Source organism: Carlito syrichta, unplaced genomic scaffold (genome assembly GCF_000164805.1).
Source record: "Carlito syrichta isolate Samal-C Ts95f unplaced genomic scaffold, Tarsius_syrichta-2.0.1 Scaffold308238, whole genome shotgun sequence".
Taxonomy (NCBI): domain Eukaryota; kingdom Metazoa; phylum Chordata; class Mammalia; order Primates; family Tarsiidae; genus Carlito; species Carlito syrichta.
Genome location: NW_007252334.1, coordinates 291,489 through 316,227, shown reverse-complemented (window position 1 = coordinate 316,227; position 24,739 = coordinate 291,489). Strand labels below are relative to the sequence as shown.

General features: G+C 43.3%; 1 protein-coding gene across 1 annotated transcript in view; it reads left to right on the top strand.

Annotated features, from left to right (window-relative positions):
• The window catches only part of TIAM1 (T-cell lymphoma invasion and metastasis 1), a 227,495-nt gene that overhangs the window by 136,322 nt on the left and 66,434 nt on the right, over window positions 1-24,739 (top strand). The window contains exons 13-15 of the mRNA XM_008065337.2: window positions 6,533-6,614; window positions 15,982-16,068; window positions 22,093-22,317. Of these exons, the coding sequence (XP_008063528.1) occupies window positions 6,533-6,614; window positions 15,982-16,068; window positions 22,093-22,317 (394 nt within the window). The remainder of the gene's footprint in view (window positions 1-6,532; window positions 6,615-15,981; window positions 16,069-22,092; window positions 22,318-24,739) is intronic.

Below are 24,739 nucleotides of genomic sequence, written 5' to 3'. Positions count from 1 at the left end.
TCTCGCTAAGTTGCCCAGGCGGGTCTCGAACCCGCGGGCTCAGGCATTCCACTCACCTCAGCCTCCCAAATGGTGGGATTACAGGCTGAGCCACCAAGCTTGGTGTTTTTTTAAATTTAATTTTATTTTTTGAAATGAGCCGGCTAATGAGCCCCTTTTCAACCACTGCTTACTTCAGTAACTGTTCTAAAAGGAAGGTGTATTTAACAGAGAAAAACTGATGTCTTCTTTCTCTGGCATGGGATAAAGCCCATTCTTTGTGCTCTCTGAGTAGAGAAAAGGAAACCTTTTTCCTTACTTGAAAAAGGGGGGCCAGATGCAGTGACTCAAGCCTGTAATCCTAGCACTTTGGAAGGCCAAGGCTAGTGGATTGCCTGAGCCTGCGGGTTTGAGACCAGCCCGGGCAACTTAGAGAGAACTCGTCTCTACAATAAATAAAACATTAGCCGGGCCTGGTAGCACGCACATGTAGTTCCGGCTACTTGGAAGGCTGAGGTGGAGGGATCGCTGGAGCCCAGCAGTTCGACGCTGGGGTGGCCGTGAGCATGCCACTGCTCTCTAGCCTGGGCGACAGAGTGAGACTCCAGCTCAAAAACAAACAAACATCAAAACAGGAAGGTGCTTTGTTCATAACACTGGAGTAGCTTATTAGATCATGTATTTTGCATGTTGGGGTTAATGAATATTTCACATCTGAAATTACAGGATCATGCCTAATTAATTTCCATGTACCCCATGTCTTATGTGTACAAGATGTAGGTACTTAAGACAAATGTTTTGAGATTAAACTGACTCATTATTTTTAAGGCTTGGCCATCATGTCCCATCCAACACAGTAAATGAAGGTGTGCTAACCTTAGTCTGTTTAGAGCTACAATTTCTTTCTACATATAACTATAATTTTTTTTAAAAAATCTAAAGTATGAAGGGACCATGGTATTGTTTCTTGCCTTGTTGCAAAAGGTCTCTACCAGCCCAGAGATCTCTCTAAGGAAGCAAATGCACAGTCTTGCTCACTTTGGCACTTCTGTTTTTTAACCAAGGTTCTTCTTTTTTTTTTTTTGAGTTGAAGTCACACTCTGTTGCTCAGGCTGGAGTGCAGTGGCATGCTCACGGCCACCCCAGCGTTGACCTGCTGGGCTGTAGCAATCCTTCCGTCTCAGCCTTCCAAGTAGCCGGAACTATAAGTGCACACTACCACACCTGGCTAATTTTTTGATTTATTGTAGAGGTGAGGTCTCACCATGTTGCCCAGACTAGTCTCGAACATGCGGGCTCAGGTAATCCTCTCACCTCAGCTTCCCAAAGTGCTGGGATTACAGGCTTGAGCCAGTGCGCCTGGCCTAACCAAGGTTCTTAACTATTTTGTGCTTGGGATACCTTTGACAGCCCAGGGAAGCCTCCAGACCTCTTTTCAGAATAATGTTTTCAGTTGCATGAAATAGAACACATAGGCTTACCTATGTCTTAAATATATTGAAATACTTCTCAAAAATTTTTTAAAATTATAGATAATATGTGTTTATTAGCTTGTTAAATTGCAAGATCTAAAAGCTAGAACTGGCTGGGCTCAGTGGCTCAGCCTGTAATCCCGCGCTTCTGGAGGCTGAGGTGAGAGAATTGCCTGAGCCTGCGGGTTCGAGACCTGCCTGGGCAACTTGGTGAGACCTCATCTCTACAATAAATCAAAAAATCAGCTGGGCATGGTAGCACATGCCTGTAATTCTGGTTCCTCGGAAGGCTGAGGTGGAAGGATCGCTGGAGCCCAGCAGGTCGAGGCTGCAGTGGCCGGGAGCGGCCACTATACTCAAGTCTGGGCGACAGAGTGAGACTCTGACTCAAAAAAAATAAAAATAAAAAAAAAAAGCTAGACCTAACCTAATGGCTGCCACTGTTCTGAAGAAGTGATGAGCATAAATGATATTCTGAGAAATTAGTGTCACCTCTTAGAATGGAATTTGAATATAACTGGTTTCTATGTATGACAAAGTCATAGGCATTGTTGCTATTAGTGTTTGTTGCCTACATTCATTTATGATCAAAAGAAATGCTACCTTTCAGCCGGGCTCGGTGGCTCAGCCTGTAATCCCAGCACTTTGGGAGGCTGAGGTGAGTGGATTGCCTGAGCCCATGGGTTCGAGACCCGCATGGGCAACTTGACGAGACTTCATCTCTACAATAAATCAAAAATTAGCCGGGCATGGTAGCGTGCACCTGTAGTTCCAGCTACTTGGAAGGCTGAAGCGGAAGGATCGCCGGAGCCCAGCAGGTCAAGGCTGCAGTGGCTGGGAGCATGCCACTGCACTCCAGTCTGGGTGACAGAGTGAGACTCCAACTCAAAAAAAAAAAAAAAGAAATGCTTCCTTTCAGTTAAAGATTTATAAATAAAAGGATGTTATTATTTTGTTATTTTTACCTTCCAAGTTCACAGATCACTTGAATTCTATCCATGAATCTCTGCTTTCAAATCCCTGCTTTTTAGGTCATTAAGGAAGATGTAATGTCATTTAGAGGCAGGGAGTTTCTGAACACCATTCCTGGATGCCTTTTGAGAGTTTTCAAGTATTCCTTCCTGAACGAACCTTAGAGTACACACAGTTCATTGGTTTCTCTAGCTCTCCTCCATTTTGATTTTGATGGACTATGGAAGCTTGCAGGTGTTATAAGCCTTTTCCTCTAAAATGACTCATTCATTTATGACTGTCCCAAAATATTTTTTCTCTTCCATTGTTTTGTCAAGCATTCTTTAGTAGTAAGATCAATCGTTATTAGCAAAAGTGTGCACTGAATTTTAAAGATCTCTTTGGAGGGTCTAGTGTGTTTATTTGGGGGCTCAGGTGATCCTGTTGCCTGTGAATAACCAAGAACAGTTAGTCATCATTTTATCTCTTTGCTGGCTACATTTTAATGTAAGTGATTTCCTGTTTGGCTGCTTTTTCATAGTTAGTTGTTTGTTGGGTATAGTCCACAGAATGATCATGAACATGGTTGTCGTCTATGGAAGCTCTTTTCAAAACCTGCACTAAAAATGTTTTTAGTCTTAAAAGTGACAGGTAGCAAAAAAGAGTTTGCAGAAACACTGATTAATTTATTCATTCATCCTGCAAATATTTATTTAGCATGTGTGTGCCCGGCACTATTTTAGCTATTTTAAGCCCTGAGAATACACACACACACACACACACACACACACACACCTTTGCTCCTGGTGGAACCTACATGCAAGTGTGCAGAGATAGATACAAACAGTAAATGTCTGATATGTCGGAATGGTCGAAGCTCGGAAAAACAAGAAGTTAGGGCCAATGGATAGAGATGGGGCATCTGGCAGTGGGTCTGGCTGTTCTTTTAGAGGTGACTCAAACAGGGAGGTGAGTGGGTAAGGGAGTGGGTCATAGAGGTATTTTGAAAAAAAAGTCCTAGGCTGAGCAGACAAAGCTGCCTAAGGCGGGGGGGGGGGGGGGGGGTTGGCTATGGTGGTGGTGGCTTACCTGTGGGGAGGTGTGTGAGGAGGATTAGTGGGGAAGGGTAAAAAAGGCGTGGTTGTGGATGCAGGAGGTGAGGGGAGGAGGAAAACAGGGCAGGCTGTGTAGGGCCTAGGTGAGGGAATACCCTGGAGAGAAGGGCATTATTTGACTTCTGTTTTATTAGAGTCATGCTCCAAGGTGAGTGATGAGTGGCTCATAGGGCACAAGAGGGAGTAGGCAGAGTCCATAGAAGGCTAGGAAGCCATAGTTCAGGCAGGAAGTGATGTGTGGCTTGGACTGGACCACCCAAAGAAAACATAGGGAGAAATGGTTATGATTTTGAGAGAACTCAAGTGCCTAGGTAAGCAAATTGTTTCTTCAAATCTGGTGATCTTCTCATCTGTGTGTGTGTGTGTCGGGGATCTCACTCTGTCACCCTGCTAGAGCCTCAAACTCCTGGACTCAAGTGATCTTCCCACCTCAGCTCCCTGAGTAGTAGAGAATACTACAGGCGTGCTTCACCACACCTGGCCAATTTTTTGATTTTTTGGTAAAGATTAGGTCTCGCTGTGTTGCCCCGACTGGTCTTAGACTCCTGAGCTCAGGCAGTCTTCCTGCCTTGGCCTCCCAAAGTGCTGGAATTACAGGCATGAGCCACCATGCCCAGCTCATCTGGTGTTTGAAAAGAGGGGAAACATATAATATCCTTGATTTACTAAAATAATGGAAATACGTGTGATACTTCCTTATTAAATGTATTTGTGGATAAAACTACTGATTTTGAAAAACTTATGGTTCCAGATATATTTTGAAGTACAGACCCTTCTTGAAATTCTTAAAATTTTTTCTATTAATGTTATTCCCTAAACCTGGCATTAGTCTAGCCAGCCTAAGAAAGGATGTTGTGGCCAAGGGGCTTGCTTGCCTGTATGGTACTAAGTTATTATTTGAGACCAGCAAAAAACAGGAAGACTTTCACACTAATTCCAAAGAAAAGTAGGAGGTAGTACTAATGAAAGAATAGGAAAGATTATTCACAGAACTGTATTCCTACTGGATCTTTGTGGAGCTGTAGAAGGAACGGTTATATACTGCCACCTGGGGGAAGGGTTTAGCTCTCAAGGAAGGTTAAAAAAATAAAACCAAGACTCCAAGTAAATTAAAGCAAACACCATTGATAACACTTCATTGAGCATTGTGTTATGATATATGTTGTAAACTTTACTGAATTTGACTGGAATAATTTTGGTGACTGTATTTTCTGAACTAAAAAGCAGGTCCACTGATTTCTTTATTCGTATGAACACTTTCTGAAGTTTAAAAATAAAAGCGCATTCAGCCATGCCCTTAACACATCGCATTTGGTGGAGGCTGCATTAAATGAAGGTGTTCAAGAGGACCAGGCTGTCCTGTCGATGTTCCTGGCCTCCTCACCCCCACCCCCTTGGTGTTCTGTTGGAGCAAACTGTTTTCCAGGCTCCTGAGTCCTAAGCATTAACTCACTTCTTAAATGCTCAAAGCAAGTAGAGAGAAAGAAACCAGCCATTCTTTTCTACTTGTCTGAATACAATTATTTCTGGACAAATGGCTGTGTAGTCAGATGGGGGGCAAGTTTAGATAATCACCAAGACTTCTCTTTCATGCTAAATGACACATTTCATTTTAATGACCTTGGCGTAAAACTGATTTTCATTTGTAGATTGAATAACACGTTTTGGGTTCCAAGTGAGCCTTTGATACTTTTTGAGGGATTTTTAGCATAGATTTTGAATGTAAGCCCTCGACATACTTAAGAAGGTAGGTTTCCTTTACTTTGGTACCTCTAAATTCCAGGATGAAACATCATAGTGTATGAAACATCATAGTGTAGTGAAGATAACTTCACCTCTGGAGCCAACGAGACTTGGGTTCAAATTCCAGTTCTGTACATACTGGCTTTTTGAACTTAGTGCTTTCTCTTCAGCTGATTTCCTTCTTTTATACAACGGTGACTGTAATTTTAAAGTTAGTGTGAGAGGCATGACACATGATTTAAACTTAATATGTTATTGTCTTGATGATGGCAGGTCCTCATGTATGAAAGTGAAGCTTCAATTAAATTAATTTAAACAATGTTTCTCTGATGTGTGAGCTATATATACACTATTCATATCTTGACTTTGTTTCTTTTTTTAATTGGAGTCTCACTCTGTCACCCAGGCTAGAGTGCAGTGGCATGATCACGTCTCTCCACAGCCTCAACCTTCTGGGCTCAGGTGATCCTTCTGCCTCAGCCTTCTGAGGACTATAGGCGTGGGCCACCATGCCCGACTAATTTTTTTTTTTTTTTTGAAGAGACGAGGTCTTGCTGTGTTGCCTAGGCCGTTCTCAAACTCCTGGGCTCAAGCAATCCTCTTGCCTCAGCCTCCCAAAGTACTGGGATTACAGGTATGAACCACTGTGCCTGGTCTATTCTTACCCTGATTTTATACATAAGCTCTTTTTCCAGGCTTTCTTGTATTCTTAGGGGGCTGCTTAATTTGTGTACTTACATTTTCTGGCTAATTTTTGGTACAGTTCAGTGGTAAAAGCAAATATCCTACATTTACATAATTTGCTGTCTGTTTCAATATTATCATTTGTTTCCTCTTGTTTGTACTACCATAAACTTTTTAGGCAAAAATGGTATATGAATAGAGAAGAATGGAAACACAGAGATTTCTCCTGTTTACGTGATTCTCACACCAAGATCTTTACAGCCTCTTCTTGTTCTTAATAAACTTTTTCTCAAGGACTGAACATTTCAATTACTTTAGCATTATTTTTCAGGTCTCTGATAGATATAGAGTAAGAATAGACATACAAAGTAATGTCAAGGAATTATTTAGAAACCGAACAGTAGCTAAGCCTGGGAATGGGAGTTGTAAGTTATAAGTTATACTTAATGGGTTCATTTCAATATAAAGATGGTGAAATGATATAAATTTGCATTCAAGTGAAAAAATTAGATTTGAGAAATGATGACCATTCTTAAGACTTGTTAGTTATAATGAAATTCTAATTAGACTCCTTTTTGCAATTTTCAGTTGTACAAAGAAATTGAAATCTGTCCAAAAGTCACTCAGAGCATCCACATTGAGAAGTCAGATGCAGCCACTGACACGTATGGTATGTTTCTTTTTCTTCCATCTTTGGTGTTTGGGTTTTAAGTTAAAGTATATCCTGTATAAACAGGCACTTAGTTGCAATTCATTAAAATGCCTTTGGGTCCTATTTCAAACAGATAGCATATCTGGCTTCTGTGCTGTGGAGAACAGCCAAACCAGAAAAAAAAAAGAGATTTACCTTGGATGTGATGAAGACTTTGACCTTTAATGCCTTAACTTTAATCATTGAGATTCTACTGTCATTAAGGCAGTGGATATGTTGGGAGTAGGTTATTTTGTATGTCAAAAGACCAAGTGACAACCAATTTAGCTAGAGATCTGATTGGCTTTTATTTGTGATTCTTGAATGGGGCACCCTCACGACTGCAAACACAGAATAAGAACTTTCCCCACCCCCTCTCCACTCCCTCCATGGTACAACAGTAGGTTTTGTTAGATGGTAACAAGGTAACAGAACAACAGAAAAAGAAACCTGATTGGTTAACATCAGGCTACTTCTGATGACTTTTGTTTGAGAGAGTTAAAGCGGGGCGGGGCGGGGGGGGGGGGGAACAACACTACACGACCTCTTCTCATGCTGACTCGGGTAGACTGGAATCTCCTGTTTTCAGGAAAGGTTTGTCTGTTCTGATATCTATCTGCTTCCTTAAAGTTTCAGTTTGATTGTGTAGTGTTTAGCACGAGGGACTCCATTTTGATTTGATCTGGTCTGTTGGTACCTAATGCAGGAACTCAGTCTAAAACAATGGCCTCTCGCAATCTTTACTTAGCTATATATTGTGATGTACCATAGGAATGTAGGAATTATCCTTCTAAACCCTTTTCCTGAAAGCATACATGGTACCCTCCCTTCCCCCACCAATAATGTTAAAGGCACTTATTTTGGTGGTGTGTTGGGGATCCCCTGATCCACTAAGACTTATGGAGCTCAGTGTATAGTTGTATTCATGACTATGATTTTCTTTTTTTTTTTGAGTTGGAGTCTCACTCTGTTGCCCAGACTGGAATGCAGCGGCATGCTCCCGGCCACTGCAGCCTCAACCTGCTGGGCTCCAGCCATCCTTCCGCCTCAGCCTTCCAAGTAGCTGGAACTATAGTCGCGTGCTACCATGCCCAGCTAATTTTTGATTTTTTTATTGTAGAAACGAGGTCTCTCTAAGTTGCCCAGGCTGGTCTTGAACCCGTGGGCTCAGGCAGTCTACTCGCCTTGGTCTCCCAAAGTGCTGGGATTATAGGCTGAGACACTGAGCCCAGCCGATTTTTTGTTTTTAATAATGAAACAATACAAAGCGAAATTGGAAACGAGAAAAAACACCTGTGAAGTCTTGTAGAACTGGATTAACTACCCAGCACCAACATGAGATAAATGCTTCTTTCTAGGGAAGTTGGTTACAGACTCAGTGCCCCCAGGCTGTTTTTAAGAGGGTGGTCCCATAGGCACCCTTTGCCTAGTATTTAACCAAAATTCCAGACTCCCAGGAGGAAAGCAGGTGTTCACTATAAGTCATATTGTTTGTGCACGCAGTTTAGACACTGAGGCCACTTACGGTGTTGGGAACTCTCCTACAATCCAAGTTCCTGGATGCCAACCAGGTTCCTCGATGCAAACTTATAAGCAGGCATTTCAAAGAATAACAATCAAGCCTGCTACATTAACGGTTTCCTACACTGGTGCCTACATTCTGGCATCCTTAAATATATAATCCTTTCCATATGTTTAAGACTACCAGTCTTCTTTACTTAGCATTGCACTATGTGGCTTGAATAGCAACAGAGTTGGTGCTTGAGTAAAATAAGCGGGGAAAATCCATACTGAGCTATATCATCAGGAGCGGTGAGGTTAGCTGAGGTAACAAACAGTCACCAAAGCCCAGTGGCTCAAAACAGTGAAATTTATTTCTCTCCTCAACCACTCATCCTTTGTATGTTGGCTAGGACTCTGTATGTTGTCTTCACTTCTCGCCCAGGCCTGGAGCAACTGCCACCTGGGACAACTTAACAGAGGGGAAAGAGAGGAGGTGGTAACGCAGGTGTTGGCTCACTCCCAGTTCATTGGCCAAAGCAAGTCATATGACCACACCTACCTGCCAGGGAGGAGTGTGGTCCTACTATTTTCTGGCAGGAGACCAAAGTTCCTGGTAAAAAGACGTAAAGACTACCACGTATGCTCATGTAAGATTGCTCTCTGAATGAAGTTATTAAGTTTTTTAGCACTTCAAAATCTTTAAGTCCTTTACTGGACAGTGGGTTATTATATGAAGAGGAGTCCCCAAAAAACCGAATTATTTTTTGGAGGGCGGGCCTCTTGTAATACAGGCTTCCTCTGCTAGCTAAGTGTTCTAGGAACCCATCGGCATCAGTATATTAGCTAGCATTGTTGTGACAGGCTGTGTTTGGCTTCAGTGAAATTTTTTTTTTTTTTTTATCCTTTCACATGCATTTACCCATTTCATGATGGGTGATTTACCAGTGCACCTGATCATACTGCACTTAGTATTCAGCAGTTTTTGACCAAAACCAGCATGACCCTCATGCTCCACCCTCCCTATTCACCCAATCTCACCCTGAGCGATTTTTTGGTTGGTTTGTTTTTCTGGATAAAAAAAAATCCTCAAAGGAAAACATTTTGCCAGTGTGGAAGAGGTGAAACTAAAAAACAGCAGAAGCACTAAAAGGTATCAAAATTGATGAGTTCAAAAACTGTTCTGGGCAGTGGAAAACGCATCTGGATGGGTGCTTTGCATCAAATGGAGAGTACTTTGAAGGTGACTGAAGTGTAAACATGTAAGAAGAAATACACAATTTTTAATAAATAAATTTAGTTTTTTGGAGGGGTGTCTCCCCTCGTATTCTGTCTGTACTTTTCTCTGCAGGCAACCAATCTTCGTCTCAGGATACTCGTTAGAAAATTTTGGCCTAATGAAGAGAATCTAATTTCGAATCCCTGGCCACTTGCGTTACATCCTCATGCTGTTTACTTCTTGGCCTTAAAACTAAAGATGTCATAAAACTGGGAGGATATTTTGATGGCAAGGTAGAAACGTTTTGAAGAGAGGCTTATTGTGCAGCAGAAAGACAACGTCAGTAATTAAATCTATAATTGGGAGCAGTGGTATAAGTAAGTGTCTGAGTCCTCCAAAATCACGTGCTCCTTGATGATTCTTCTTTTTCTCTTTATTTACTTTGTTGAGTACTGATAAACTAGCAAGGATCAAAAGATGGCTGAATTTCAGAGCTCTTGGACTGGAATCCTGAGGTTGAATGATTTAGGGATTCAGAAATAGGACATGGGTATAAAACCACTGTAGTTTGGATACTCTTGAATACTTTTAATTAAATCACAGAATCCTTTTACCTTTCCTCCCTGGGAACATGATAAGGTCTCAGGCAGCAATCAAGAGAGTGTTGTAAACAGTGCTTCTCAAGCTATCTGATGTAAAGAAGCAGTTTTTGGTGGGTTTTTTTTGAGACAGGGTCTCACCCAGGATGGAGAGTGCAGTGGCAAAGTCATAGTTCTCTGCAGCCTCAAACTCCTGAGCTCAAGTGCTCCTCCTGCCTTAGCCTCCAGAGTAGCTATGACTAGGCATGTGCCTCCCCATCTGGCTAATTTTTTCATTTTTTTGTAGAGACAAGGTCTCTCTTTGTTGCCCAGACTGGTCTGCCCTCAGGCAATCCTCCTGCCTCAGTCTCCCAGAGCGCTGGGATTGCAGGCATGAGCCACTGTGCCTAGCTAAGGAGCAGGTTTTGATGTGGATCTTTCAGGTCAGCCTGGGCTTCAATGTGTCAGCCAGTCAAACCCCAGAGAGGGTCATGGAGGAGCTGGTAAGCCTAGCCCCACAAGTGTCAGCTCTAATGGGTTGGCAAGCCAAGCCCTGAGTGTTGCAGTTGGGGAGGGGGCTGGCAAGCCGAGCTCCCAGGGTGTTGGCTCTCATGGACTGGCAAGCCAAGCCCTGAGTGTTGCTGGTTTGGTGGGTTGGCAAGCCTAGCCCCCTGGATCCCTCAGCATCGGAGTCTCGCCTTCTTTCGGCAGCTCTCCTGGTTCAGCTGGCTCTGTCGGCTGGCAAGCCAACCTCTGGGGTGCATGGCTCTTCTACTCTGACAATCTTCTGCAGCTCTTCAGGTTGCAACTCTTCAGGGTCGAGGTTCTTGTCTCATGCCCAGGAAGAATGAGGGTCATAGACAGCTGGAAAGTGAGAAAGCAGGATTTATTGAGGACTGAAAAGCTCCCACAGCAGCAGGGGGCCTGAAGAGGTTGACCATCTGGGGCGGAAACCAGGTGCTTATATAGCCCTAAGTCCAAGCCAATTGGCTCCTACTAGCTGTTTTGATTGGTTTCTTTTCGATCCCAGCAGTGAGGACTTTAGCTCTAGCTTGAGAAGGCTCACCAGGAGTTCACCACATTGTTACCAGAGGACTCTCCTGTCTGTCTGCCTAGCCTTTCTCTAGCTATCTCCTGTCTCAGTTTTTTGTTTCGTTTTAATTTCCAGTCTTTCATGATCACCACAGTTTTTGTAAAATACAAAAGCCCATGCTTGGAGACTGTGGTGATGTCAAATTGCTATAAGGAGTTCTCAATGCTTAGTCTCAATTTCTGTCCTTATGTTATTGTCAGTAGAAAAAAGTGGGCACCAGTTCCTAGACTTCACTTTGGGAAACCTTGCTGTGCACAGCTGATAATCTCAGTTAAACTGTTTCTTCTCAGTGCTTAGGTTCATGTTGGCATAAGATATTCCAACAGTACATTGTGAGAAGCTTAAAGAGCCCCCGATCCTAGAGACCTGGTTGCCTCTGGACTCAAAAGCTACTACAGAGTCTAAATTCAGCCCATCTACATTTAATACTAACACGTAGTTCATTTTGGCTTCTGATTATTCAGGAGGGACCCCAAAAGACCCAGAATTTATTTATAAAAAATTGTGGGCCGGGCTCGGTGGCTCAGCCTGTAATCCCAGCGCTTTGGGAGGCTGAGGTGAGTGGATTACCTGAACCCATGGGTTCGAGACCTGCCTGGGCAACTTGGTGAGACCTCATCTCTACAATAAATAAAAAATTAGCCAGGTGTGGTAGCGCACACCTGTAGTTCCAGCTACTTGGAAGGCTGAAGCAGAAGGATCGCTGGAGCCCAGCAGGTCGAGGCAGCGGTAGCCAGGAGTGGCCACTGCACTCCAGTCTGAGTGACAGAGTGAGACTGCAACTCAAAAAAAATAAAAATTGTGTATTCTACATGTTTAAATTTAAAATTCTTTCTGTTTGATGCAATACACCAATTGAGATGCTTTTTCCACTGCTCAAAACAGAGCATCAATTTTGATGCCTTTTAGTGCTTCTGCCATTTTTTTTTTTCACTTCTTCCACACTGGCAAAACATTCCCCTTTGAGAACTTTTTCCATCTGAGGAAACAAAAAAAGTCTCTTGGGATGAGATCAGGTGACTAGAGGTGGTGGAACATGATGGGTCATGCTGTTTTTGGTCAAAAACTGCTGAACACTCAGCACAGTGCAGGCAAGTACATTGTCATGGTAGAAGAACCAGTCACTTGTTTGCCACAACGCGTGATGTTCCTTCTCCAACACAGACTCTCACAACAAGGCTAACTGGTACACTGATGCTGAAGGATTCCTAGAACACTTATCTGGTGGGGGAAGCCTGTACTGCAAAGGGCCTGCCTTCTAAAAAAATAATTCCTTTTGAGCGGGGGTCCTCCCTCGGATATTAAGTTCAGTATATGGAAAAGTTACTAGCACACAACACCAACACAAAAACATTTACCAGTACAAACCGAATGCTACTTTTTTTTTTCTGTTTGAGTCGGGAGTCTCACTTCGTCACCCAGGCTAGAATCCAGTGGTATGCTCACAGCCACCCCAGCATCGACTTGCTGGGCTCCAGCCTTCCAAGCAGCCAGAACTACAGGCACGCGCTACCACTCACGGCTAATTATTGATTTATTGCAGAGACGAGGTCTCGCCAAGTTGCCTGGGCTGGTCTCGAACCCATAGGTTTAGGCAATCCACTCGCCTTGGCCTCCCAAAGTGCTGGGATTCCAGGCTGAGCCACCAAGCCCGGCTGCTGCTTTCTATTTTAGAACACTTTAGGGAGGAAAATATGATTTAATATTCCTACTAACTGAGCAGATTTAAAGAGTTAGCATTTACTTACTCTCCCTCTCTTGCCCCTATCTCTGCCTCAGTCAGCAGGTCACTAGACCTTACTGTTGAAATTAGTTCACATACACAGTTACGTATAAGGTAAGCGTGAGGCCCTGGGTCTCCTTGAAGGGAGGAATGCATTATGTCAGCAGCTAGGCATTCCTTTTTTTCTGAGTATTTCTAATACTATTATATTTAGTCAGGTGACCTCCTTAGGTTGTAGGTGTCTGCACTTGTCCTGTTATCTGAGTTTTCTTAGTATGCTGGCCTTTCGCTTTGTGTAGTCCTGCTGCTTATCATGTTATGATTTTTCTTTGGCCACAAGTACCATTATGAGGGATCTTCTGGTTGTTCATCTTATGAGTTTATTCTTCTTAGTCTTTTCAGTTAGTTTTAATCACTTCCCTCATTTATTTTCAAGATCATTATTCCAGTTGGCACTCATGGTGCCTTCTTGTCTTTGTAACTAATCAGTCTTCTGGCAGGTGAATACAGTTGATTCATCTTGAACAATCTCCCTCTGCCCCCTGTTGGCAGTCATGTTGGATTGCGTGAGAGTTAGCTGAGAATTAAAACATTGCTGTCCTAAAGGGAAACATAATCTGACTTTTCTGATTAACTGTTAAAATAATTATATTCTTCATCCACTTCAAAATAGTCCAGCTCTAGGATGTTTTAGTATGTTCTTTATATTTCTTAATATAGGAAATTATTATAATTGATTCCCCCAGTGTTCCAAGTATTGGCATCTTTCCTTGTCAATTTGAAATCTTTCTTTGTCAATTTAGAAGTTGCCTTGTCAGACTTTAAGAGCCCACAGTAGTGCGTGTGCCACCCTGTAACATGTGGGGGACATATTGGAACACTGAAAGAGCCTCCCATCTTCCTGACTCCTAAAACGGGTATCCTCCAGTATTAATTTCAGTTCAGAGCTAAAGTGCTATTTATATTTATTTGTAAATGCATAGCTTCCATATGAGACATCCTTCAAAAGAGGAATGTATGCCCATTGTCTTTCTTTCTCCTTTATATCAGAGATTTCTCCACTAACTAGAGAGTCTGATCTGTTTTGTACCCACTTGCCTGCTACAGATTTCAAAGTCAATTGCAGTCCTGAGACTGAATGACACCCCGCTGACCTTTTTATTTAAAAAGGAGGGCTGTGCACAGTGGCTCATGCCTGTAATCCCAGTACTTTGGGAGGCTGAGGCAGGAGGATTACTTGTGCCCAGGAGTTCAAGACCATCCTGGGCAATGTAGCAAGACGTCATCTCTAGAAAAAAATTAAAAATTTACCCAAGCAGCCGGGCTCAGTGGCTCAGCCTGTAATCCCGCGCCTTTGGGAGGCTGAGGTGAGTGGGAGTGGATTGCCTGAGCCCGCGGGTTCAAGGCCCGCCTGGGCAACTTGACAAGACCTCATCTCTACAATAAATCCAAAAATCAACCGGGCATGGTAGTGCACATCTGTAGTTCCAGCTACTTGGAAGGCTGAGGCGGAAGGATCTCTGGAGCCCAGCAGGTTGAGGTTGCAGTGACCAGGAGCGGCCACTGCACTCCAGCCTGGATGACAGAGTGAGACTCCAACTCAAAAAAATAAAAAATAAAAAATTTACCCAAGCATTGTGGCTTGTTCCTGTAGTCCTAACTAGGGAAGCTGAGATGGGAGAATCGCTTGAACCCAGAGTTTCAGGCTGCAGGAAGCTATGATCACACCACTGCACTTCAGCATGGGTGACAGAACCAGACCCCATGTCTTTAAAAATTTAGTTTTAGAATTTCATAGAATGATGGCATTTCAGAAAGGAAATGTCTATATTCTGATGACTCATTCTTTCCTATGACATATATCTTGATTCTGTATCTATCTTAACAAATTAAAGGAAAAAAAAATACTAAAATACAGATAAATGACATCTACATTAAGACTAATGTCACTTGAATGATTCATTTGTAAAAATATTTTTATTTCAGTGGGGCTTCTTGGAATTTAATCTGAAAGTTACAAGTTGCTATATGCAAGGGAATTCAAAATAAGAAAGTAAAATGAAGACTTTGGAAAGTCCTGAAGAGTGGCCCTGTGCTGTTCCCTCTCTGAAGGAGTTACAGTTCTCGAGAGGACGATGGCAGTTGGCAGTTTTGCCTACGTGTGGTTATCCATTTCCTGGATAACTAAACAGAATACCACGTGTTCATTGTGACGTAGCCTGAAAAGTCTCAGTGACTCTCTGGGACCCAGTCTTGTTGTTCTGTTTTATTGTTTATCTGTTTTTTAAACCACTGTTTCCTCTGCCCTTTCCTTTTTATGGGATGATTTTTCTCCCAGAGTTGAGATTATTGCAGAGCTTAACAATTGCATTTGTTCCTATTGCCCTTTCTGGAAAGTATCTGCTGAGGTACTTTTTTCCTTCAGGAAAGAAGACTTGGTTGTGTATATTTGATTCATTGATTAGGAAAGAGTTTTACAATGAAACTGTCCAGAAACAGAGGTGACCAGGGCTTGTTACCATAGGATTGGGAGCACCCAGGATCCCCATACCACTTAGAAAACTTGGGCCTTGCCTTGTCTTCCTTTCTGAAGGATGGAGCAAAACCCAAGGTTGCTTAGCTAATGGACTTTGAGATCTGAAAGCCCAGACAAGTATAAAATAACATTTGATCAGATACTCGCAGAGTGTGAAATCAAGTACATTTCCATTGTGAAGTGGGATGTGCAAAGTGAGTTGCTTCTTATCCCTGTTTGCAGAATTTTATTCAATTAAAGCAGTGTCCATATAGCGATACATATGGATGAACTCAAACCATACAACAGTGCAGTTGTAATGTATCCTAGGACATAGATTTGATGAAGTAGGTCTAGGGGACTCTGATGAAATCATCTGATATTTTTGTTTCATGCTTTGGAGGAGATTGGGGAAAAGACAAAATGATGGCATTTATTAGGAAGCAAGGTAAATCAAAATAATTTCCTTTTATCTGAGTTGATAGATCTATGAAGCTAGATATACCTGCTAATACTTATTTTGACAAGTAGGACTTCTTTCAGTGTGTGCTAAAAATACATTTTTCTATTCTGTAAAACGAGATGAACAAGGAGAAATCAAGCACTCTAAGCTATAACCAAAAACATTAAACATATCTAGTTTGCAGCAGGCACTTCCTGTTGTTGGCTAAACATTAAGTAGGTGTGAGCCCTGCCATTCTGTCTTTGTGTTTTATAGGGTTTTCACTTTCTTCTGTGGAAGAAGATGGTGTTCGAAGGCTGTACGTGAATAGTGTGAAGCAAACTGGTTTAGCTTCCAAGAAAGGTAAGTCAATGAATATCTGGTCTGTCTATCCTAAACTCCCTTTTGAGTTTCTCTAGTTTGTGGATGAGATTTTATACTCCAAAGGTTCACGGGTAAGAACATTGTCTTATTGAAAACACTTCCAGGGAATATAGATTTTATTCCATTAACTCAGGTGTGCAGGCAATGTCACGTTCTTGGACTTAAAAATTGATTCTGAGCCCATTTCCATGGGGCTGGTGGGAAATTCCACTCTAACCACATGGTCACCCAGATAGTGTGGAGTCCCTGGGGAGTTTTCTGGAAGCCCAGCATGGGGGAAAACCTGTCTATGCTTGAGCCCACACTGGTCAGAGCTAATGTTGGCCATGGCCTTAAGCCTTCAGAGTTCCTTCAAACCAGATGTTCTGTTCCTTCTGTTCCTGATCTGGAACAGAGGAATTCAAGAGCCAGCCTTCTTGCCCTTGCCCTAAAGAGCTTTTACTGGTTACACCCTGCCAGTTTCCTTTTGGCCCTTAGAGGCTTATAGTGTAGTTTGGGCTACTGGGAGGACTCTCCATTCTCTTTTGACTGCTGGAGGATCTTTTCCACCTAGATTATTTGCTCACTGTGTTAGTTTCCTAGGGCTACTATAATAAATTACTACAAACTGGGTGGCCTGAAACAATTTTTTTTGGATGAGCTCATGGAATAAAATTCATGTTCCCTGGAAAAGTTTTCAATAAGATGACATTCAGACACTCTTTATACATGAACCCTTTGGACATATCTTTCTCATCCTCAGTTCAGGAGACCGGAAGTCTGAAATTAAGATATTGACAGGGTTGATTGTTCTGGAGCCTCTGAGAGAAGAATTGTTTCATGCTTCTTTCTGGCTTTTGGTGGCTGCCAGCAATCCTTGGTGTTTCTGGGCTTGTGGCTGTGTCATTTCAATATCTGCCTGCAATCACCTGGTCATCTTCCCTGGGTGCCTTTCTGTGTCTTTGCATGGCCTTCTTAAAGAGCACGTCACTGAATTTAGGATTCTCCCTAAATCGTGGAGTTCATTTTAACTTAGTTGTATCTATAATATTGCATAATTGTAATAATTGTATTATTATACTTATATCTGTGATATATATCGCTTCCTATTTCCAAAGAAGGTTGCATCCTGTTGCTCTGGGTAGACATGAGTTTGTGTGTGTGTGTGTGTGTGTGTGTGTGTGTGTGTGTGTGTGTGTGGAGGGGTGTTGGGGCACTATTCAACCCACTATTCTCACCATAAACAAATGGGACAGGCAGGTAGGCCTTGAAATCCACCTTCATTTCTTTCTTCTTGCAATGGGATGTGTGTCTCATCCTGGCAGTGACAAAATAATACTTGTTGAATGTCAAAGACCATCCACATCTGGGTCAGCTGTGCTTTGGTGTAGTTTCTTGAGTCTGTTCTGTTAGGACTGCTAAGTGGAGCAGCTGGGGGAATGATTGAATGCCTCTTTCTGGGCTGTGGTTCAGCTGAGTTCTGGGTGCTCAAGGCTTGCAAACTACCTGTGTGGTAAACATCAGAGAAGCATAACCCATAGAATTGACTATGCATAGAAATGGCAAACGTGTGACAGGTGGGAGTAAAGTCAGGATTATTTATCTGCAACCAGCTGTCATGGAGAATTTTCTTTCTTTTTCCTTCTATACTTTCTAGGCCATAGGCGGCCTGGGGCCAGAGTTTGACACATTTACTGAGCTGTATCTCAGCTAAGAGCAGATATGACAGGGTTTATTCCCCTTCAAACCCAAAGACTGATTTTTATCTCTTTCAGCATGAGTGTGCCAGTTGGCGTGGCATGGGGGTGGGGACTCTGCTGCCCTGGTTTCAGTCACATCCTGTTTTAGTTTTTTGAATCTGAGAGCCCTGGTGTTCGATGAGAACGAGGTTGTCTGCACCAACTCCATGCCTTATAGAGCACTGTTCTTTGTCTGTTTTGTCTTCCTGGACCACAAACTATCCCAACATCCAGCATGTCTAGAAAGATATTGGTTGTATTTTATAATAAATTTAGCCTTTAGGTCCAGTGAGGTGGCTTATGCCTGTAATCCCAGCACTTTGGGAGGTCGAGGCGATAGGATTGCCTGAGCCCAGGAGTTTGAGACCAGCCTGAGAAACATGGCAAGACCTCGTCTCTGCAATGAAATTAAAAAACTCTCCGGGTGTGGTTGTATGTCACCCGTAGTCCCAGCTACTCGGGAGATTGAGGTGGAAGGATCACCTGAGCCCAGGAGGTTGAAAGTGCAGTACCCATGATCGTGCCACTGCCCTCTAGCCTAGGCAACAGAGTGAGACTCCGACTAGGTGACAGAGTGAGACTCTGACTCAAAAAATAATAATAAATAACCGAACAAATAAATAAAAACAAATGTAGTTTTGATTGAAGTCCCCTCCCCTTACCCTGCAATGGAGAACTCTCTATGGAGCTCTCTATAGATCATGCAGCGTCTTTGTGGAGTAAATCAGATTATAAAATATTCTCCTTCTTCAGCCTCCATCAACCGTTCTAGATCTCGCCTGATTCTTCTTTATGGCTGGTCTTTCATATCTATCACGTTATAACTAGTAAGTCTTTTTCTTTTCCAGATTCATCATTTCCAAATCCTTCATCCATTCATTAGAGTGCAGAGCACCACTCTGGTCATTACCCTTTGGACACAAGGTGCCATTGTCCTTGTTAAGGTCAGACTGTGGTGCAACCAGGGAGAGTCTAGTGGCACACAGCTGCAATGAATCTGAATGTCCTGTTTGCATTAATTTAGCCCACGTTTGGTTTGTTATTTATTTATTTTTGTTAGCTCTGTTGGGCTTCTGGCTTGTAGCAAGCTGATGGCTAAGCCCGGAATTCCCCCTCCACACAGACTGCACTCAGTTGGGTCTTGTGTTGGCTGTACTTGTGGAATTGACTCTGAATGCTCTCTCTTTGACTTGGGCATGTTTGTTTTGGCCCATCATTCTCTCTTGGAGTCATCCGAGGGTTATTTGTTGTCATTTACGTTTTCCCCCGCCCCCAGTGGCTACATGGGACAGAGCCCAGTCCAGAAAGCCATGTGTCATATTACTCTAGATAGCTTGGATACTTCACAACTTTTTCTGTGGTCAGTTGGAGATTATTTCTGAGCAGGCGACAGTTTTCTGTTAGAAAGAAAACTTTTCCTCTTTCTTCTGCCAAATGTTAATAATGAGACGTAGTGTCTATGGAATATTCTCAATGTGCCAAGCACTGTGCTGTTTTGTGTGAATTGTTTCATTTATTCCCATTTATCACTTTTACATATGAGGAGACTGAGGCTTGGAGAGAGTCGATCATATGCCCATAGTCACAGAGCTGGAACATGGGAAGCTGTGACAGAAAGACCCTGACAAAGCACTTCATTGCTCACGACTGTTGGGCAGTCTTACTAATCCTGAGAATAACTAGGTCAGGCAGCCCTCTGGTAGTTCGCTAGGGTTGCCATAGCAAAGTAATGCAAACTGGGTGGCTTAAAACAATAGAAATGGGGCCAGGCGCGGTGGCTCATGCCTGCAATCCCAGCACATTGGAAGGCTGAGGTGGAAGAATTGCTTGAGGCCAGAAGTTTGAGATCAACCTGGGCAACATAACAAGAACTCATCTCTACAAAAAATTTAAAAATTAGCCTGGCATGGTGGCTCGTGCCTGTAGTCCCAGCTACTCGGGAAGCTGGGGCGGAACACTTGCCTGAGCCTAGGAGGTCAAGGCTGCGGTATGATCGTGCCACTGCACTCCAGCCTGGGTGACAGAGTGAGACTCCTACTCAAAACAAACAAACAAAAACAGAAGTGGATTTTCACACAGTTCTGAAGTAGCTAGAAGTCTTAAATCAGTATGTCCACAGGCCGTGCTCCTTTTGAAGACTCTGGGGGAAAAAATCCTTCTTTCCTCTTCTGGGTTCCAGTGGCTTCAGGTGTTTCTTAGCTTGTGGCCGCATCACTCCAGTCTCTGCCTCTGTCTTCCCAGGGACTACTTCTCTCCTTTCTTTGTCTCTCGTCTGTATGTCTCTTACAGGGACACTTGTCAGTGGGCTTTTGGCGTCAGGTCCTTCATCATGATCTTAAGATGCTTAACTTAACTTCATTACAATTACAAAGATAGATCCTTTTTGCACATGAGGTCGTGCTTGCAGGCTGCGGGCAGTGGATGAACATATCTTTTCCGAAGCCACTGTTCAACCTAGACTTACACCTGCTCTGTCAGTTATATAAACCTGTCACTACTTTTTTTTAGAAACCTCATAGGTTGTTTTTGCTTTTTAAGTTTGTTTCTCTTTGTATTGCTTCCTCTAATACCTAACCCAAAGGGTTGTCTTCAAGAGAAGACTTCAAAACAATAACAGCAACAACCACCAAAAAACCTCCTGCTTTTTAGATGTGTTTTCAATTCAAATACGGTGTTGCCAAAATCTTTTACCTAAAAACGAAATCATTAGCTTTCCAGAATTTTGCCTCTGCTATGGAAGAAAACATTCTTGTTTCCCTCCATTCCCTTCCCACCCATGATGTGTTTCTCGGAGTATTTTATGATAGAAACTTGATTTCAGGGCAGGTATAGTGGTTCATGCCTGTAATCTGGGCACTTTGGGAGACCGAGGCAGGAAGAACACTTGAGCCCAGGAGGTCCAGGCTGCTGTGAGTATGATTGTGTCACCGAACTCTAGCCTGAGTGACAGTGCAAGACCCTGTCTGTTAAAAAAAAAGAAAACTGATTTCAAATAGTTTGGAAACCTGAATAAGGATGGCCAGGGAATGTGACTCAGTGCAGTTGGGAAGTGAGAACTTCTCTGTAAAGCCATTTTTCCACAGAATCAGGGTGGGATGTGTGGATGCTTGTGGGGCTGGGTGGCTTCTCATTTCTGCATTTCATCATTTGTCTTTGCTCTTCATTCAACTTCCTTCTTCAAGTTTGTTTTTCCACATTAGCATTTAAAATCGGGAATCTTTTCTTAGCTGAAATGATACTTCATTTTCTTTGTTATTCTTGTAAACAAACAAGCTATCGGAATGTTCCTTTTTTTGTGAGTCAGGGTTTCACTGTGTTGCCCAGCCTGGAGTGCGGTGGCACAATCACAGCTCACCATATCCTTAACCTGGGTTCAGGCAATCCTCACCCTTCAGCCTCCTGAGTAGCCAGGACCACTGTGCCCACCAATAAAATTTTTCTTTACTTTTTGTAGAGACAAGGTCTTACTATGTTGTCTAGGCTGGTCTCAAAATCTTGGGTTCTTCCCACCTCAGCCTCCCAAAGTGCTGGGATTACAGGTGTCGGCCACTAGGCCTAGCCTTGGGCTGTTCTTTTAATACCATTTTGAACTTCCCTTGGGATCAGTCTCAACTTCCTGTTCTTCTAGGTTGGGCTTGTTCACAGCTATTTCTCTGGGGCTCTACTAAATGATATTCACCCCACTGCACTGATGTAGTTTTTTGGTATTTTTGTTTTGTTTTGTTTTGTTTTTTTTACAGGACATAAATGATTGAATTAGGTCTGAAAACTATCATCTTTAAATGTAATTGGAATAAGACACCCTTACTTCTGTAGACCTAGCCAAAGTGAACTCACTGCATTTTGGTTCCATAGAAATAATGAAGAGACGTTAGCTGGCTATGCCTCAGAGATACACTGTAGCATGAGCGTGCCCAAAACATATTGATGGCGGTTATCAGAGAGAATTTCCACCCCCACCCCCCCAAAAAAATTGTAGAAACATCGCCAGAATTAGCATTTGCAAAGAGAAATTAGCAGATGCTTAGAACACACAGATTAAAGGAGTACATTTGTTTGGTTAGTGTATTGAGGACAGCCGTGCCATAGCCCGAGTCTAGAACCTTCCAAAGCTGAGGCCCATGGGATCCCCTGATGAGCACTTTTGAGCTCTGCAGCCTGTTTGCAGCAGTTCCTGGGCCGTGAGGCCCATGACAGGTGTGCCCTTTACGACGGTGCTTCTAAGCTGTTGTGTTCTGATTGTATGTATGTGTGAAATTAAAAATTTTCCATCTTGCGTTGGCAGGCCTGAAGGCGGGAGATGAGATTCTTGAGATCAATAATCGTGGTGCCGGCACCCTGAACTCATCTATGCTCAAAGATTTCCTCTCACAGCCCTCCCTGGACCTCCTGGTGAGGACCTACCCCGAGCTGGAGGGAGGAGCGGAGCTGCTGGAAAGCCCACCCCACCGCGCAGACGGCCCTGTGGACCTCGGCGAGAGCCCCCTTGCCTTTCTCACCAGCAACCCAGGTAGGGCTGCAGAACGCACTGCGGGCAAGTCTGAGTTCCGTTCAGCCACGGCTGGGGAAGCTTGTCATACTGCTTGTATATCTCACTGGAATTCCTGGGTCTAGCAGGCGGTGTAAAACGTGTGAGATGGGCTGATTACTGACCCTGTGCTTCCTGTTGAAATTTTTTTTCTCGTGGAATTAGCTCTTTTGCTGCAAATCTACCTGTTACCCATGGGAAGCTTTATGATGCTTCTGCTGTTTGTCATTTTGGAGAAAGGTGCATGGTGAGAGGCCATCATTTGCTGGCTGTGGATAGAGATGTGGAGACACAGACGCGCTAGGAGTCATAGAAGATGCTGGAGCTCTGGGTTCTACTCCTGTCTTTCCTGTCACCATCCCTTCAACCACCTAGCCCTGCTTTCCTTGCTGTGTAAGAGGAGGATGTGCATTGGCATACCCAGAGGGGAATGTGCACAGAGCTCTTTACTCTGTCTCTTGCTCTTACAACCTGAAATCTGAACTTGAACCCATCAGCAGAACCCTGCCTGCCCCATCCACTGAGCAGCTTCCTTCCCCACTCCCTGCCCTCACTTCCGGCCACCTGGACTCATTCTGATAGAAGCAGCTTGAGTGTTACCTGTCCTTTGATGTCTTCCAGGGACCGCACAGAGCTAGCTTCCCGCTCCAGGCCCCCATGACCCTGCATATCTGACTTCCATGTGGGAGTCTAATCGTTATTATCTGATTCTTTCTTGCTTGTTATCTCTTTCTCTTGAGTTTGTCTCCTGGGACTGGGTTTATGTTCCTCATCTTTTTCTTCCCAGCCCTTTGCATGTGGTTCATTGTACAGGCAACCTGTTCTTGGTCAGTGAAAAAGTGAGTGCAAACAAATGAACAGCATGGCTCGCTGTCATTTACTTCTCCGTGACCAGGTCTTAGGGTTTGCGTTGATTTAGTAAGTTGGGGTTTTGTAAATTATTTTTTTAGAGCTTTCTGTGTTTCGAAATCTAAGCGATAAGTAATTGTTCTTGTCCTGCCTATTGTTTCTCAAATCTTTTCTAAGCTTGTCTTGCTGAGAGAGCAGAAGCCCTGTGATTCCTGAAAGAATTTCACAAGTTATGGCTTCAGAAAATTGATAACTCTGTTTCTGTTGACTTCATTGGCCCATCATATCATTGTGGTACCCACACCCCCATCAAATGTTCAAAAAGTGGCTCCAGTGAGCTGTGTATACTCTAGTAATAAAGGGAAGTGGAGACCATGCAGGCTGTTCTTCTACCTGACCACAAGATGGCAGGCTCCATCCCATAAAAACGCCATTTACAGATAAATTGTTTCTGAAATATGACTTTGAACGAGACATATTCTTTTTTTTGTTGTTGTTTTTTTTGAGTTGGAGTCTCACTCCGTCGCCCAGACTGGAGTGCAGTGGCCACTCCCGGCCACCACAGCCTCGACCTGCTGGGATCCGGCAATTCTTCCGCCTCAGCTGGAAGTATAGGCGTGTGCTACCACGCCCGGCTAATTTTTGATTTATTGTAGAGATGGGGTCTTCACCAAGTTGTCCAGGTGGGTCTCGAACCTGTGGGCTCAGGCAGTCCACTTGCCTCGGCCTTCCAAAGTGCTGGGATTACAGGCTGAGCCACTGAAACCTGCCAAATGAGGCATATAAGATTAGATTATTTAAAGGGTTTTAGAAGCTTAGACATACATGCTGCAAGCAACTATGTATGTTCGTCATTCTTTGGACTTTTTTCTGTCTGAGCCCTTCTTCTGGGTTTACAGATGCTGAGCAGGGCTTGGGAGCTTAGAACCCACAGACCAAAGCCAGGCCACCTTCCATTGTCTAAATAAAGTTTTATTGGAATGCAGACATTCTCGTTTGTTTACATTTTGTCTCTGTCTGCTTCCTACTGCAATAGCAGAGTTGGATAGTTGTGACAAAGATTTAAGATCTGAAAAGCTCTTTACACATCAAGGTTGTCATCTTATGATATAGAGAGTGATTGAAATTGCTCACAGTTAGTTCCTGTAAAGACAGTAACTGTTAATGTTTTAGTCTATTTCTTCTTTCAAAAAAACCTGTATATGTATGTTTAAAAATATATGAAATTAAAAATGCAATTGTATATATGTATCTGTTCTAGAACTTTAATTTCTTTTTGTCTTTGCTGGTAATATACTGTCTTTTTTTTTTTTTAAATCAGAGTCTCAGCCGGGCTCAGTGGCTCAGCCTGTAATCCCGCACTTTGGGAGGCTGAGGTGACTGGATTGCCTGAGCCCGCAGGTTCGAGACCCGCCTGGGCAACTTGGCGAGACCTCACCTCTACAATAAATCAAAAAATTAGCCGGGTGTGGTAGCGCGCGCCTGTAGTTCCAGTAACTTGGAAGGCTGAGGCAGAAGGATCGCTGGAGCCCAGCAGGTCGAGGCTGCGGTGGCC